An 18017-nucleotide genomic window follows, 5' to 3' on the forward strand; every position below is an offset into this window, starting at 1 on the left:
CGACAGCGCGCGCTCCCCCACCCGCCGCTCCACCAGCGAGTAGGACACCAGCGCGTTCTCCTGCGCGTCCGCGTCCCCCGCCGACACAGTGAAGATGTGGCAGCCCGGCGGGTTGTTCTCCTTCACGAACACCGTATACTCGGGCTGCGCGAACGCCGGGGCGTTGTCGTTTACGTCGGCCACCTCCACGGACACGCTGGCCGTGGCCCACAGAGAAGGCGAGCCCCCGTCCCGCGCGGTCACCACCAGCTCATAGGCCGACACACTCTCGCGGTCCAGAGAGCTGTCCAGCACCAATGAATAGTAATTCTTGAAGGTGGACACCAGCTTGAAGGGAACGTGGGGCGTCAGGGAGCAGGTAACCTGTCCGTTGACTCCAAAATCTCGGTCAAACACGCTAATCAATGTGATGACGGTACCTGGTTGGGCGTCCTCTGAAATAGGGAGAGACAGGGAAGTGAGAGTCAACTGTGGAGCATTGTCATTTACATCCACAACTTCCACAAGAACTGTACAATGACCAGCCAGGGGTGGGAAGCCTTTATCGACAGCCTCTACTGGGATCTTGTGTGCTCTACTTTCTTCAAAATCCATATGTCCTATCACTGTGATTGCCCCACTTATGCGGTCCATGTGGAACTTGGATTTTACATCTGGAGAAACATCACTGGAAAAGGAGTAAATAATATCCCCATTCAAGCCTTCGTCTAAATCTGAGGCATTGGGGTGAATCACCAGCGTTCCGATAGAAACGTTTTCTGGTAATTTCACCGTATACAGGGTTCTGTCGAACACTGGGGCATTGTCATTTATGTCCAGTACTGTGATGAGTAACTGAACGGTGCCAGTCAGTTCAGGTTTGCCTCCATCGGTGGCCGTGAGCAATAAATGAAGCTCCGGAGTTTCTTCTCTGTCTAAAAGTTTCCGTAATACAAGTCCAAGAGGTTTTACCTGCTGGTTGCTGGTTGGCACGTCCAGGGAGAAATACTCATTGGGGCTCAGTCTGTAAATGAGCAGGGCGTTCTCCCCGATATCTGCATCGGACGCGCCCTCTAGTGGAAACCGAGAGTCAAGCGGCCTGGATTCCGCAATGAACAGATTCTTTTGTGTCGCTGGGAACACCGGAGGGTTGTCGTTAATGTCCTTCACCTCCACGTCCACATGGAAAACCTGCAGCGGCTTGTCCACGATCACCTCCAGGTGGATGCTGCACTCCGCGCTCCGCCCGCACAGCTCCTCGCGATCGATCCGAGAATTCACAAACAAAATGCCATTCTGCAGATTTACCTCCAGAAGATCCCCACGCAATTTGCACACCGCCCGGAACAGGCGCGGCACCAGCTCCGCCAGCTCCAGCCCCAGGTCCTGCGCGATGCGGCCCACGAAGGTGCCGTGTTCAGCCTCCTCCGGGACCGAGTAGTGGAGCTGGCCTCTCCCCGCCTCCCAAGCTGCTAGAATTATAATAAACAGCAGTAGAAGTCGGCCCCCTGGGTCGTATCCATTTGGGCACACCATTTCAAATTATTGGCTTGTTTTTCTTGTCAGCAAAACTTGCCTTCGAATTTATGGGAATGTTTTTATCCCTTCATTTCAATCTCGATGTGTGGCCATTGTTGTGCATCCAAAGAGTGAAAGAGAGTGGAGCGTCTTTCCAGTGCGAAAAGGAATGACTTCCTTTTGTTGACTATGAAAGAATTTGCGGTAAAGAGCGACATCATGTGGCCATCATGTAAGTAAGAATTACAAACTATTACAAGCTATTCATCAGATGAAAAGTTTTATTTCAAACTCTGAATTTTTTTCTTCATTGTTGTTAAAGGTTAAAATAGCATTTCTCATAATTGTTAGAAACATTCTTAGGAGACTGATGGCTTTTGAATACTTAGTGTTACCAGAACTGTAGCTTCCTCATGCCTTAGAAAAACTTTGTTTTCACACAGTTTTAAATAGAGATAGAAACCTAAGTGAAAACATGAATCTAAACAATTGCAAGTTTAAATTCCTTTGATCTAGATCCCAGGAAACTTCATATTCTTGATTCAGTATCGCTTGTTAAGAAAAATTCTGTACTCTTTTAGGGACCCAGGATCTCAAGAATCTACCGATTGATGGAAGAGAAACTTAGAAAGGGGTGTGTGTGTGTGTGTGTGTGTGTGTGTGTATGTGTGTGTGTTTTCTTTTTAGGAGGCAAGAAACATTAGCAACTATCCAGACACTTTTCTTGGGGAAAAAAAAAATAAGAGAAAGTTTGGGGAATCTTTGAAGGGGAAGAATTTGTATCATGTGAACTTTTTGAGGAAGAAGTATTCTGAATTTTTTGCTTTAGCACAATCTATATATACTGTTTCAGGAGTTCTTGATTTTATATTTGTTTCCTCATTCTATCCTTCCAAACACTTGTGTGTTATGAATAGATACCTATTTTTACAATCTCAAATATTATTTGTATTATTTCTTTTATAATGTAAGTTTATTTTATTAGATAAATTTCAGTGCTCAGCCATCTTACACAGAGCAGCCCTTTGATCAAGTCTTGAGGTATTTCATCCTTTTTGGATCTACCTTACTGTGTTCGTTTTCTTGAATGTTTCACTCCAATGTTCCCAACGGCATGTAAAATAATTATGTCTGTATTCAGATGCTTTCCTAAATAAGTTTTTATAATTGCTGCTCTCCTGGAGTATTGCAGTAGCTTCTTATTGTGTAACCTGTCCATTCCTATTTCATTCTCCTTCATTTAATCCTTGCAGTCATCTTCCTTAAACACTTTTTATTCCTATTGCTTCACACTTTTTGACAGCTTTCAAACAACTTTGAAGAGTGTCAAAATTACTTGTCTAGTACTCAAAGTTACCCAAAAGGTTTTTCTCATATTACTTTCCTTGCTTTATATCACACTCTCTCTTATGGGAACCGTGTGCTTTACCCTAAGTGGACTATTCCTCATTTCTAGGTACATTTGGAATTTTCCGTGTACTCACTTAAGTTACTCTCCTTTCAAGAATACCTGTTAGTCTCCATATTCTCCCAGGGAAAACTCTTTCCATTTTATAACCAGTAAAACATCATGACTCTTCACGGGTTCCTTCAACAAGGGAAAAAGGCAAAGACTTTTTTCCAATTCCAATAACACTATGATGGACCTTTCTAGCACCTCTTACAATGTTCTTCCTTTTACTATCATCGTATTTATGTAGGATACTTACCTTTATTTATCTATTAAATTTGAAGCCAGGTCTTGTTAATTCGATGATTCTCAGCAGGCACAGTGTGATACTCTTAAAGACCCTCCTAGAAACTTTTTAAAAAACATTTACTCACTAGCAGCGCTATAGTTCTCTACTTCCTAAGAAAGTATTCTGTTTTGAGGCTGTTAGATATCATTATCTACACAAATGGTGATCTTCAGTATAACCAGAGACAATTCTGCCACTCTTAAGTATGTAGAGGTATTTTTTTAATTTTAGTGCAATATTAATTATATGCTTAAAAATTATCATGTACTTCTTTTAGAAAACAGAAAATACCACCACTGGTTTCTGCCATTTCAAGAATGGAAAATGCTCACATTAGGAAACACAAACCACAATTCAGTCCTCTAATGGCCCTTAAGCAACTTTTGAATGTGGGCAAATACACCATTCATGCTTAATGCAGTCTAATATTTCCTGGGAACATGGACAACACAAAAAGTCAAAACCACCTTCAGGAAATCACTGAGAACTCAGCAGGTTAAATGTCTTTTGAATTCATAAAACTTTTCCACTGTCCAAGTCTTAATTCAATTTTAAACTTTGAAACACACATTTTAAATTACTTTTAACATAGAACATGGCATTTAAAATGTTGGAGACATCTCAGATTAATTTGGTAATTATGGCCTCACTATGAATAACAAAAATTCAATCTTTACGCTGGGCGCGGTGGCTCACGCCTGTAATCCTAGCACTTTGGGAGGCCGAGGCGGGCGGATCATGAGGTCAGGAGATCGAGACCATCCTGGCTAACACGGTGAAACCCCGTCTCTACTAAAAATACAAAAAATTAGCTGGGCGCGGTGGCGGGCGCCTGTAGTCCCAGCTACTCGGGAGGCTGAGGCAGGAGAATGGCGTGAACCCGGGAGGTGGAACTTGCAGTGAGCCTAGATCACGCCACTGCACTCTGGCCTGGGAGAAAGAGCAAGACTCCATCTCAAAAAAAAAAAAAAAAAAAAAAAAAAAAAAAAAAAAAAAAAAAAAAAAATTCAATCTTTACATAAAATGAAAACAATATGGAATCCCGTAATGAGAGTTTCCTAGCATAAAATGACATAAAGTTTTTCTTTTCCTCTTCGGAAAAGTAGCAAATTTTATTAAGCACTTGCTATTTGGCAAACACAGCTATAAGCATCAGTATCAACTTACTAAAGCTTTATTACAATTCTATCATTGAAACTAGTGTTTATCATTCCAACTTTACAGAAGAAATTGAAATAGAGGTGAAACAATCCATCCACAAAACAAAATTGGTAGCGATGAAATTTAGGCAAGGGAGGATAGCACCAAAACTCACACTTAATCACTACTTTTTGCTGCTTTTCATTTAAAGAAATAATGACTAGCCAAGCATAGTGGCTCGCACCTATAATCTTAGTACTTTGGGAGGCCAAGGTGGGCAGATCACTTGCACCCAGTAGTTTGAGGCCAGTCTGGGCAACATGGAGAAACCCTGTATCTAAAAAAAAAAAAAAAAAAAAAGGGCGGGAGGCATGGTGGTGCTCGCGTGTAGTCCCAGCTACTCCAGAGGCTGAGGTGAGAGAATCACTTGAGCCCAGGCATTCGAGGGTGCAGTGAGCCATTATTGCATCACTGTACTCCAGCATGGGTGACAGAGCAAGACCCTGTCACACAAACACACACATACAAAATAGTGAATAGTTTAAATTACTGTGTAGAAACAATGAAAACATGAATACAAAAAATAGATTTAGACTCCATGAAGAGAAGACCATCAAGTGAAATTCAAACAGAAATAAGAGAGCTGCAATGCCAGAGGAATGCAGTTTTCATATAAATTTACTTGATCACAAGGTCCAAATTCTCTTGAATCACTATTTTCCCATTATTTAGATCGGTAGTAAATAAATCAATAACCATAACAACCAGAAGTATTCAGGCTGATAACTATTGTTTTTGTCCTTTAGTCCTCAATGGTTTAAAAGGGGGAAAATAAATAAACACTATTGTCTCCTGGAATCACAAGTCTGAAAAGGGAACCACAGATAAAAAGTATGATGATCAGAGTTCTTACACAAAATGGATAAAATCAAAGCGTTAGCTTAATAAAAGTGTCAGCAGAAAAACATTGAAATGGAAAGTGTAAAAGCATAAGTGATACACTGGTGCTCAAATTTCAAAATATGATCAAAAAAGAGTATATGTAAAAAATTCTCCTAAAGCTCAAAGGCAAACAAATGAAAATCCTACATAATTAATCAGAAAAAAATGCTACTATGAATCTGAATTAAAATGCAACAGAAAACGACATATCTAAGAATATTTTGGTTTGAAGACAAAAATTCTGAGGTGCAGATTGTGGACAATGATTTCTAATTTCACTTAAATTATGAATATTAAAGAAGCAAAGAGATTGTAATAAGAAACAATAAAATGAAAATATGTAAATTTTATAAAATTAAAAACAGAAATATAGAAAACAAATCTGAGGAAAACAATTATAAATTTAAAATAAAAATTAACTGTTAATTATGAAAATTCACTTACTTTGGCATGATGATCTTCATTTAAATCCTGATTCTCCACCCTACCCATCATAACAGGACAAGGTGAAAGGCTGGGGCTAAAGGCCATGAGATCCATCTTGGGTGGGCCCTCCCCGGAGCACACCCTCTGCCGCCTCTGCTGCGAGTACGACCAGCTCCCCACCGCGCTGGAGCACACTGGCGTGGGCTTGTCCGCCATGCACGCGCCCTCGGTGGGCGGCGCCGAGCACCGCAGCGCTGTGTACAGCAGTAGCGTGAGGACCAGCAGGCTGGATACCGCGCAGATGGCGATGATCAGGTACACGTTGACATCCACCAGCGCCGCCTCTGGGCCCGCGGCGCCCACTGACGCCCGCGATGACGCCTTTGGAGCCTGGCCACTCTCCACCAGCGACACCATCACCGTGGCCGTGGCTGTCAGCGCCGGCTCACCGTGGTCTTTCACCAGCACCAGCAGCCGGTGGCGCGGAGAGTCCGCTTCGTCCAGCACACGAGTGGTGCTGATCTCGCCTGTGTACAGCCCCACGCGAAACGGGAAGCGAGCGCTGCTTGCCGCTGGCTGCAGCTCATACGAAAGCCACGCGTTGTAGCCTGAGTCGGCGTCCACTGCGCGCACCTTCGCCACCACTTGGCCCACACCCACTGACCGCGGCACCAGCTCGCTCACTGCTCCACCGGTACCACCCACCCGAGGCGCCAGCAGTGCCGGCGCGTTGTCGTTCTCGTCCAGCACGAACACCTGCAGCGTCACGTTGCTGCCCAGAGGCGGCACGCCAGCGTCGCGAGCGCTCACCTGGAACTGTAGCAGCTCCAGCTCCTCGTGGTCCAGCGGCTGCAGCGCGTACACCTTGCCGCTCTCCGCGTGCACTGACACGTAGCTCGACAGCGCGCGCTCGCCCACCCGCCGCTCCACCAGCGAGTAGGACACCAGCGCGTTCTCCTGCGCGTCCGCGTCCCGCGCAGACACCGTGAAGATGTGGCAGCCTGGCGGGTTGTTCTCCTTCACGAACACCGTGTACTCGGACTGCGCGAACGCCGGAGCATTGTCGTTCACGTCGGCCACCTCCACGGACACGCTGGCGGTGGCCCACAGCGAAGGCGAGCCCCCGTCCCGCGCCGTCACCACCAGCTCATAAGCCGACACCCTCTCGCGGTCCAGGGCGCTGTCCAGCACCAACGAGTAGTAATTCTTGAAGGTGGACACCAGCTTGAAGGGGACGTGAGGCGTCAGCGAGCAGGTCACCTGCCCGTTGGCACCTGAATCGAGGTCGTTCACGCTAATTAGGGCGATGACAGCACCCAACTGAGCGTCTTCACGTACAGGCAAGGATAAGGAAGTCAGTGCTATCTCAGGGACGTTATCATTTTTATCCAAAATTCTCACTAAAACGGTGCAATGACCCGCCATGGGAGGATGGCCTTTGTCCGTGGCGTCAATGCGGATTTTGTATAAGTTTACTTGTTCAAAATCCAAATTACCCCGAATCACTATTTCTCCCGTATTTCGATCTATGCTAAAGTGGTCAATAACCATGGCTGCAACGAGGCTATTAAAAGAGTATGAAATTGCCCCATTCGATCCTTCATCCCGATCAGAAGCATTCAGTCTGATAACTGTTGTTCCGTTGTCTGCATCTTCGAATATTCTTACTTCGTATTCAGACTGTTCGAAAGTGGGAGCATTATCATTCACATCCAGCACTGTGACCAGCAGCTGAACAGTGCCTGTGAGCTCAGGTTTGCCCCCATCTGTGGCTGTCAGGAATAAGTTGTGTGCAGGGGCTTCCTCTCTGTCCAAGGATTTCCTTAATAAGAGCCCAATTTGTTTATTGTCATCACTGTTTATTTTCACATCTAGCCCGAAGTATTCGCTAGAACTGAGTTTATAGGTTAAGATGGAATTTGAGCCAACATCTGCATCTGACGCGCCCTCCAGTGGAAACACAGAATCTGGCAGCCTAGATTCGTAAATCAGCACTCTTTGTTCCTCTACCGGGAACAAGGGCGGGTTGTCGTTAATGTCCCTCACCTCCACGTCCACATGGAAAACCTGCAGCGGCCTGTCCACGATCACCTCCAGGTGGATGCTGCACTCCGCGCTCCGCCCGCACAGCTCCTCGCGGTCGATCCGAGAATTCACAAACAAAATACCATTCTGCAGATTTACCTCCAGAAGGTCCTCGCGGTCTTTGGAGGCCATCCTGAACAGACGCGGCACCAGCTCCGCCAGCTCCAGCCCCAGGTCCTGCGCGATCCGGCCCACGAAGGTGCCGTGTTTGGCCTCCTCGGGAACGGAGTAGTGGAGCTGGCCGCTCCCCACCTTCCAGGCTGCGAGGAGCAGAAGTGGGAGGAGCAGACATTGCTTTCCCAATCTGTCTTCCGGGGTAAACACCATGTCAAATACCTCTGGTTTTATTTCCATTAGAAGATCTTCCGCATAAAGATAAAATACTGTATGTTCCCGAATTTACTAATCCATTTCTTCTGCGTCCGCCATCATTCAACAGTCAGGGAATGATGCAGTATAATAGAAGAAATTTGAATGTTGGCTAGCTATAACTTCATGGTAGACAGCGACATCATGCGGCTCCGAAAGGTAAGAAATTAATTCACATAACAGTGCTTTACTATATATTTTTAAAACGGTATCTTCTTTTCTCTACTTTTATAGTAAACCCTCCTCACGTTTGTAATTTGCACAGTCAGTGTTATCCCGACTTCTTTTATTAGTTTAGAATAAGGGATCTAATTATTCACAGCTAAACAACTTTTCTACCAATATTTGCAACATTAGTATCAACCAGTTTAGCAAATTTAAGTGTTAACGGAACTGCTCTTTAAATCTGAAATGTAAACTATTCTACACTCTTGGTAGAAAAGAAACTTGCCCACATCTGTCTTTCCTAGGGCATGCTATTATATAGTGCTCTAGGGAAAAAATGTAACTTAAAATTATCAAATTTTGGTTGAATTTTTAAAGCCTTATAGATTATTGAAGTCCATGCTTTCTTTGTTCAATAAATATCAGATGCTCTTAAGGTTCTTTTGTGTAATGATGGAAGATAAAATTCTAGGGCATATTGTTTATCACATTTAATTTATCTGCAGCTTATATTAGGATTCTTGCTTAAAATATTTTCTTTTCATATACTTCACCACTTCAAATTCTAGTGGAATTTCTACCCATTGTGCTTTGCTGTTTTTGATTCTTCAGCTGTTCTTAAATGATCTCTTTTTTTCTCTCAACTTCAACCCTGTCCTATATCCTTTCCTTTAATTGTTCTCACTCCCTTCCAAGTTTTGAATAAGACTTTTATTGAGGTATTTACAAATCCATATCTGCATCCCTTCTTTCTATGTTTCTAATTGTCACTTTCACCTATACATGCTGACTCCTAGAAAACAGCTTGTTAAATATCAAAGCATGACCAATTATTAATAATCCCCAAATTCAAATTTTTAAATTCATGTTTTTAATGACATGAGCATTTCTCATGTCACCTATATTACTTTTTAAATTACTCCTTTTCCCTGGCTTGCCTTATTCCACGTCCACCTAAGTCCATCTGTCTTTCACATGCTACCATATTTATCTTTATGAGTACAGCTTTCATTGAATTTTACTAAACCTAGAAATTGCAAGACATTTGAGAAACTTCTAGTAACCTAATATGTAATCACATATTAGGTAATCAACTTTTTGAAGGTTATTTTCAATTACTCTCCAATATGAATCTTATTTTTCTGACAATATAGACCACTTGCTCTTCCTCTTTTTCAATACCGTGTTTATTTTAGCTGGGTTTTTTAACTATGTCTACATTTACTTGCAAAAATGTTACCTTCATATAAAAGTCAGGGCCAAATATCAACTTCACCCTTAATTTAACCTTAATGTTATCCATTGGAAGTGATTAAACCCCTCCTTGAAAGGAGAAAATTAGAGTCACCAATAAGACTTTTCAAATGACATGATCATCTTCACCTTACTCCAAAATTCTGATATACAGTAAAATGCCTCACAGATGATTGTAACACAAAGCCTTTTCTTCCATTTGAAATTCTATCTTAAAATAATTAACCTGGATCTGTTTAGTAGTTCTTATCACTGACTTTCTATTGCAGTTATTTTGGGCAAACAAAGCATTCAATTTCCTAACCAAAAACAATCCCCCAAACAAGAGGTTCCTATAAAAAAGACAAGCTGCACAAAATATACATAAAGACTTGATATATAAAGAGATATATAGTTTATATCACAAAATAACATGATTTTTAAAAATGTGACCGTTGTTAACTTTAGATTTATAGAATGACAAAAACTATTTCTCAATTTCTAGGACTTCCTCAAAGTAGCTCAGGATATTAGGAATATATAAATAGCATGATGGAAGGGTACTTATAAAATTGAATGCATATGAGAATAAAAGAAACAGGCAAAGCAACAGAAATAGGGAATTCACATTTTATCATGTAAAGTGTGGACTATTTACTACCTATAAACCCATACTTTTCCCCTCAAAAGAGTAGAAAAATGGTTCTCATTATTTCAGATGGAGAGGACACTTGTATAGAGTAGGGGAGTTTGTATCATGGTATATTTATTTTTTTAATCTAAAAATGAAAAGTAACAACAAGCAGTAAAATTTCCCAACCAAAATATACTAGAATTTGCACAACTGAGGGGATTCACAGTTACTCCTTATCAGTATAATAATTTAGGCCAGGTGTGATGGCTCACGCCTGCAATCCCAACACTTTGGGAGGCCGAGGCAGGTAAATCACCCGAGATTAGGAGTTCGAGACCACCCTGACCAACACAGTGAAACCCCGTCTCTAGTAAATACAAAAAATTAGCCGGGTGTGTTGGCACATGCCTGTAATCCCAGCTACTTGGGAAGATAAGGCAGGAGAATCGCTTGAACCTGGGAGGCCAAGATTGCACCATTGCACTCGTTTGGGCAACAAGAGCAAAATTCTGTCACAAAATATCTAATACATATTAGATATATTGAAAAATATGCAAATTTCCAGAAAATTAAATCATTGTTCCACTGAATGTTAATATTAAGGGAAAAATAACCAATCACATACCTACACAATGGGACACCATAGATACAGATAAAAGAAAAATCTACTTCAGTAATGATAACTCATGATCATCAAGATATATTAGTAAATGAAAAAAGCAAGATTAAAATCAATACTCATATGTTTTTTAAGGGGGTAGGGAAGTGTATTTGTATATGAAAAAAATCTCTAGAAGGATACCCGAGAATGTTTTGGCTTCATGAAGGAGGTGAAAGGGAAAATTTAACTGTATTCTTTTGCACCTTTAGAACAGTAAATTATGTATATGTGTTTCCTATGCAAAAAATCAATAAAATGAAAAACATAATTTTAAAATTACAATTATCAAATTCATCATGAGTATACAGGTGAACTGCTTAGGCAAAGTTGAAATAAACCATGTACTGCAAAAACATAATTGAAAACAGAAACTAAATTAGTGTAATAAAATAATAATTAATTTAAATTCAACAGAAACAAAAAGGCAAAATTGGAAGGGTGGTGCTAAAACATTTTATAGGCCAGGCACTCTTGCTCAATCCTGTAATCTTACTACTTCGGGAGGCTGAGATGGGAGCATGGCTTCAAACCAGGAGTTCAAGACCAGCCTGGGCAAAGCAGCAAGACCCCTATCTCTACAAAAAAAAAAAACAAAACACTTTAATTAGCATGTGCATGTAGTCCAGCTACTTGGGCGGCTGAGATAGGAGGATCACTTGAGCCCACGAGTTTCAGGCTTCAGTGAGCTATGATCAGGCCACTGCAGACTGAGCAACAAAGGGTCTATAAAAAATAACAATAAAATAAAATAAATTTTCATGTAGTCATAAACTGAGACTTTGAGAATGACTCCAAACTATGTCTTACAAAAACTATCCTACATTTTTAGAGATGCAAAATTCAAATGCTAATATAAAATATAATTTTTAAAATACTTAATATCACAGAAAGCTGATGAATCTATTACCCCAACAGAAAAACCTCATAAAAAGCACATAGTACATGAATTAGTGCAATAATTGTGTATCACAATATTTATGTACTAAGACTTAATTTTTAAATACAAAAAAAGTGGGTGAATGTGACATTTAATATTTAAAAATTGGGAGGGAAAGTTGGATGTTAATATTAGAAAACTCACGTCGTCTGTAGAGGTGGGACCCTGAGGAAGGCTTGGACTGAAGGCCATGAGGTCTGTTTTGGGTGGGGCTTCCCCAGAGCACACCCTCTGTCTCCTCTGCTGCGAGTACGACCAGCTCCCCACCGCGCTGGAGCAAACCAAAGTGGGCTTGCCCCGCGTGCACACGACCTCGGTGGGCTGCGCCGAGCACCGCAGCGCGGTGTACAGCAGCAGCGTGAGCACCAACAGGCTGGACACCGCACAGATGGCAATGATCAGGTACACGTTGACATCCACCAGGGCAGCCTCAGGACCCACAGCGCCCTCCGACGCCCACGATGAGGCCTTCGGCGCCTGGCCACTTTCCACCAGCGACACCAGCACTGTGGCTGTGGCTGTCAGCGGGGGCTCTCCATGGTCCTTCACCAGCACCAGAAGGCGGTGGCGCGGTGCTTCGGTCTCATCCAGAGAGCGTGTTGTGCTGATCTCGCCCGTGTACAGCCCCACGCGGAATGGGATGCGCGTACTGCCAGGCGCCGGCTGCAGCTCATACGAAAGCCACGCGTTGTAGCCCGAATCGGGGTCCACTGCGCGCACCTTCGCCACTACGTGGCCCGCACCCACTGACCGCGGCACCAGCTCGCTCACTGCGCCGCCGGGGCCACCCACTCGAGGCGCCAGCAGCGCCGGCGCATTGTCGTTCTCGTCCAGCACGAACACCTGCAGCGTCACATTGCTGCCCAGAGGCGGCACGCCCGCATCCCGCGCGCTCACCTGGAACTGCAGCAGTTCCAGTTCCTCGTGGTCCAGCGGCTGCAGCGCGTACACCTTGCCGCTCTCCGCGTGCACCGACACGTAGCTCGATAGCGCGCGCTCCCCCACCCGCCGCTCCACCAGCGAGTAGGACACCAGCGCGTTCTCCTGCGCGTCCGCGTCCCGCGCAGACACCGTGAAGATGTGGCAGCCTGGTGGGTTGTTCTCCTTCACGAACACGGTATACTCGGGCTGCGCGAAGGCCGGAGCGTTGTCGTTCACGTCGGCCACTTCCACAGACAAGCTGGCCGTGGCCCACAGAGAAGGCGAGCCCCCGTCCCGCGCCGTCACTACCAGCTCATAGGCTGACACGCTCTCGCGGTCCAGGGCGCTGTCCAGCACCAACGAGTAGTAATTCTTGAAGGTGGACACCAGCTTGAAGGGAACGTGGGGCATTAGGGAGCAGGTCACCTGCCCGTTGACACCTGAGTCACGGTCAGACACAGTGATCAGAGCAATGACCGTGCTGAGTGGAGCGTCCTCTTTGACAGGCAGGAAAAGGGAGGTTATGGCCATCTCTGGGATATTATCATTCACATCCAGGAGTTTCACTACTACTTTACAGTGTCCCGATAATGGGAATGTACTTTTATCCATGGCATCAATATCAATTTCATATGAGTTACAGTCTTCATAATCCAGTTCCCCCTTAACTTTTATTTCACCAGTATTAGAATTAATTATAAATTTGGACTTTACATCGTCAAGAACAAGATTACTGAAGAAATACACTATTTCCTTATTGAGGCCCTCATCTGCATCTGAGGCGTTCAGTTTAATAACTAATGTCCCACTTGGTGCATTTTCCAACAATCTGACATTATAAATGGATTTATCAAATTCTGGGGCGTTATCATTAGCATCCAATACATTGATCAACAACTGAACTGTACCTGTTAGTTCGGGTTTTCCTCCATCAGTTGCAATCACTAATAAACGATGTTCTTGTGTTTCTTCTCTATCTAAGGATTTCCTCAAAACTAGCTCTAAAAAGTTCGTTTCTTCTTCATTTGTTTTAACATCTAAGTCAAAATATTCGTTTGGATTTAACCTGTATCTCAATTGTGCATTTGCTCCAATATCCAAATCCGACGCGCCCTCTACCGGAAACCGCGAATCTGGCATTCTTGACTCTAAAATGAATAATCTTTGTTCTTGTCTGGAGAACCTGGGCGGATTGTCATTAATGTCCTTCACTGCCACCTCCACATGGAAAACCTGCAGCGGCCTGTCCACGATCACCTCCAGGTGGATGCTGCACTCCGCGCTCCGCCGGCACAGCTCCTCCCGGTCGATCCGAGAATTCACAAACAAAATGCCATTCTGCAGATTTACCTCCAGAAGGTCCCCGCGGCCCTTGGACGCCACCCGGAACAGGCGCGGCACCAGCTCCGCCAGCTCCAGCCCTAGGTCCTGCGCGATGCGGCCAACGAAGGTTCCGTGTTTGGCTTCCTCCGGGATCGAGTAGTGGAGCTGGCCGCTCCCTGCCTTCCGGTAGGCGAGGAGAAGCCAGAGCAGCAGGAGCCGGGATCCCAGACTTCCTCTCCGGGAATATACCATCTCAATCTCGTTCCAGTTATCAGCTCTCTATTGCATCACCACACAATGTATTTTGTAAATTCAATTCCCAATTAACTATATATTTTTTATATTATCACCTTTCTGAGCTTCTTGGCACAGCCAAAAATGGAAGGTTCTTTTCCTTTCTGTCTAAGGAAAATGTACTCACTGTATTCCTTTGAGGTTGGGAAGGGAGAAAAACCTTGCGGTGTCCAGCGACATCATGTGGATGAAAAGGTAAGTGTTTTATTTTGTTTTGCTTTATTTAGCTTATATTCGTCAATATTTCTCAAGTATTCTTACGTTCAGTGACATGATTCTTATCATTCTTTAAATCACTTATCTCTAGTCAAAATATATCATTTAACTCTATCTTAAAATGCGTCAATATAAGTGCGTCATTAAAATATTACAGAAAAATACATCTAAAGTCGTGAAACCCCAATCCTTATTAGAGAAATTTATATTGGTGTATTTTATATAGGGAGGAGTTTATATATTTCCAAACTGATAAAAATAACTTTTAAGAGTTAAAGTTTTGGCTTTTCTCATCTCTATTTAAACATATCTAATTAAAACTTTTGAGTTTTTCTGTATTAGTCAATGGAATGTTTGTATGCTACCTCTGTGTTACTCATAAAACAAAATTTTATTCCAATTTCAGTGTTTAATAGTGACATTTTTGTTGATGTTATTTTCAAAAACAACTAAAACTATTTTAATGGCATTCTCACCTGAGTTTCTTCTTGGAGGTCTAATTTTCAAATCAATGAAAACCTATTTCTTTATCTATAACACCTATCTACTTTTTGTACTGACTCAAAAACTGTAACGGGGATATTTCAACTTTCTAGAAATCAAAAGCATAATAGAACGACTTTGGTAAACGTCTTTGCACTATTTTCAAATTAGAAGCATCTAGATAGCATTTCTTCAAGTTGCTATTACTGATAAAGCAATTATTAAAAATTGTAAAATACATACATTTGCACTTACATAACAAGTCAAAATCCTAATATTGTCTATATGACATACTATTTCACAAAATGTTTAGGTTCCAGTAAATATAATCATGCTGAAAAGAATATCATTTTATTAACCAGGCTACATTTATATTCGTTTAATTACTTTTTTAAGCTCCCAACTGTTTACTGGATAGTATGATTTGAACACGACCTAGAAAATTTAGTAACCTTCACTTAATAAATATGTGCAAAAGAAAATGTCGCCAAGTTTTCTATTGAAGAAATAGCTAACATTCTGCTTGTATATATACTCCATAAAATTCCTTAAATATTACAAAATATCCCTTACCTGTGAAGACAAGACGGACCAAGAGATTAGTAATTCCATTGTTGGATACTTTTACATTTAAAATATAGCTTGATAAGAAAAAGGAACTTACCAGAAAATGCAAAGTCAGTGGAAATGCACTTGATTTCTGGAATTCAAACTTGTAAAGAAACAAGATATTGTCACAGAATTGTTTCTGATACAATCTTTAAAGATGTATTTACCATTTCCCTTATACGATTTTTACTATCTCTATTATCACGACTTTTCACTAATATTTGGATCATTGAAACACAAATCAATTTCCAAGACTATTTGCCTAATAGTTTTCATACTGATAATTTTGAAATATTTTAATACACAATGGTTAAAAACATAAGAAAATTATAATAAATATTTAGAAAACAGCATTAGCTGATATTAGCCATTTTCTATTATATAACAGTAAATAATGTAAAATTACAAAGCTATGGAATAAATTATAGTAGAATTTTATACAAAATACACAAAGATAACCTTTGAAAAAAGTAAATATTAAGTATTTAAAAGGCAAATTAACAATGTAGTATTAACAATGTGTACATTGCAATCTGCAGAATATTATGATAAATACTGAGTATTTTAAAAGATATACTCAATGGAGAAAAAGTCATCAACAATATCAGTTCACATGCTCCTCTCAGTCTGGAAAAAATATCTCATGTACTTATATAGATATTTAAGGAGGAAACAAGACTCTTGACTTTTGATTCACTTTCATATCTGTTAAATTATATTTACTTTTTAAATTATCACTCGCATTTGTGCTACAGTGATCAACTCTTATTTTGAATATTCCTTTCTCAATAACTATAGATTATCTAATCTGAATTTCATGGGAGACTCCACAGGAAAAGAACATTTTTAAAAATCTTCTAAGCTATTTTTTTCAATCAAATATTACAGATTATTTCCTTGACTGATCCAGTTAACCTCTCCTTTAGATATTTCAGTCATGTTTAAGCATCATTGTGTAAACAGAACTTCTTCCTTGAGAAAAAAATTTAGATTTAAAACTGTGTAGTATTTTAAAGTGTCTCCATTTAATTCACTAAAAGCCTTTAGAAATATACTAACACAAGAAAATTTAATCTTCATAAGGGTATAAATGTCCTTTATTCCTTACAAAACCCAGAATAAAATTTTAATAAGCTATATTTTTATTCTCTTATCTGTAGAAATTATATAGATACACCAGATTGCAGAGAAGAGGAAATGTTGAAGCAATTGTATAAAAATGTATAAATAATTTATGCACATATGTCATTTGATTCTTCAAAAATTAATTCTGTATAAAAATTAATTTATTCTATTATAAGGATAGTAAGAAAAGATACCACGCGCATATAATACACATCTTAGCACTGCCTGTATAATGATTCACAGAGGAAAGTATAACTGCCCTATAAGGGAGTGTGCTAAAATATCCATATTATATATCCTCTTTGGATAGAAAATATGAGAATAGTTCTAGCATATCCCTGAGATAGTGAAAAATTAAATTAATCATTTTTAGGCAATTATATTGCGTTCATTAATGTCAAATAATCTCACTTAGTGGAAAGGGACAATGAAGCTAAATTCAAGAGATGTAATCTCAGGCATCTTTTTTATGCCTCTAACTATAGATGATTCTATACAACTGGGTGACAAAGAGTCTCACTCTGACCGAGGCTGGAGTGCAGTGGTACAGTCAAAGTTCATTGCAGCCTCAGGCTCAAGCCATCCTCCAACTTCAGCCTCCCAAGTAGCTGGGACCACAGGTGTGCACCACCACGTCTAGCTAATTTTTTTCATTTTTTGTAAAGATGGAGTCTCCCTATATTGCTCAGGCTCATCTTGAACTCCTGGGCTCAAGCAGTCCTCCTGTCATGGCCCACAAAAGTGTTGGGATTATAGGCATGGGCCACCATGCCTAGCCTGATTCATTATTAAATGGAGAAAAATGATAATCTCTCAGGTTATATCCAATTTTAAAATCCAAGATCAAGTGAGTGAAAACTTGGTGAGAGGAAAGTTTCTTTTAACATTAGCCAGTACCCAAGTTAGAAATATATTTTTAAAAAGGAAAATAAAATTCTAAAACTTAAAAATGCCATGATTGAAGTTAAGAATTCAATCGATGACTTTGACGGTGGCCTAGAATAACAAGATAAAATTCCTGAAGTAAAAGATGGGTCAGAATAAAACATAGATTATGAAACACAGAGAAAAAGTGATTTAAAAACAGAAATGGCATATAAAAGACAAGGGATATGGTGAAAAGATTTAACATACATGTACTTATAGTCACAGAAGATTATAAAAGAAAATATGAAGTAGAAGCCATATTTGAAGGCATACTGCTAAGTCTTCTCTTAA

The 18017-nt window shown here is 41.0% G+C and overlaps 1 protein-coding gene across 6 annotated transcripts in view; it reads right to left on the reverse strand.

Moving 5' to 3' along the window:
• The window catches only part of LOC100607821 (protocadherin alpha-C2), a 230138-nt gene that overhangs the window by 184220 nt on the left and 27901 nt on the right, over positions 1–18017 (reverse strand). The window contains exon 1 of one of the 6 annotated variants that reach the window (XM_030827819.1): positions 11973–14879. The exons of 2 other annotated variants lie outside the window; for them this stretch is intronic. In XM_030827819.1, coding sequence (XP_030683679.1) covers positions 11973–14324 — 2352 coding nt within the window. In that variant the 5' untranslated portion in view covers positions 14325–14879. Of the gene's footprint in view, positions 1–1287; positions 3890–5762; positions 10543–11972; positions 14880–18017 lie in introns of those variants that run through there. 3 more of the 6 variants (XM_012504924.2, XM_012504914.2, XM_030827792.1) reach the window with 3 other exon arrangements.

Source organism: Nomascus leucogenys, chromosome 2, assembly GCF_006542625.1.
Source record: "Nomascus leucogenys isolate Asia chromosome 2, Asia_NLE_v1, whole genome shotgun sequence".
Lineage (NCBI taxonomy): Eukaryota > Metazoa > Chordata > Mammalia > Primates > Hylobatidae > Nomascus > Nomascus leucogenys.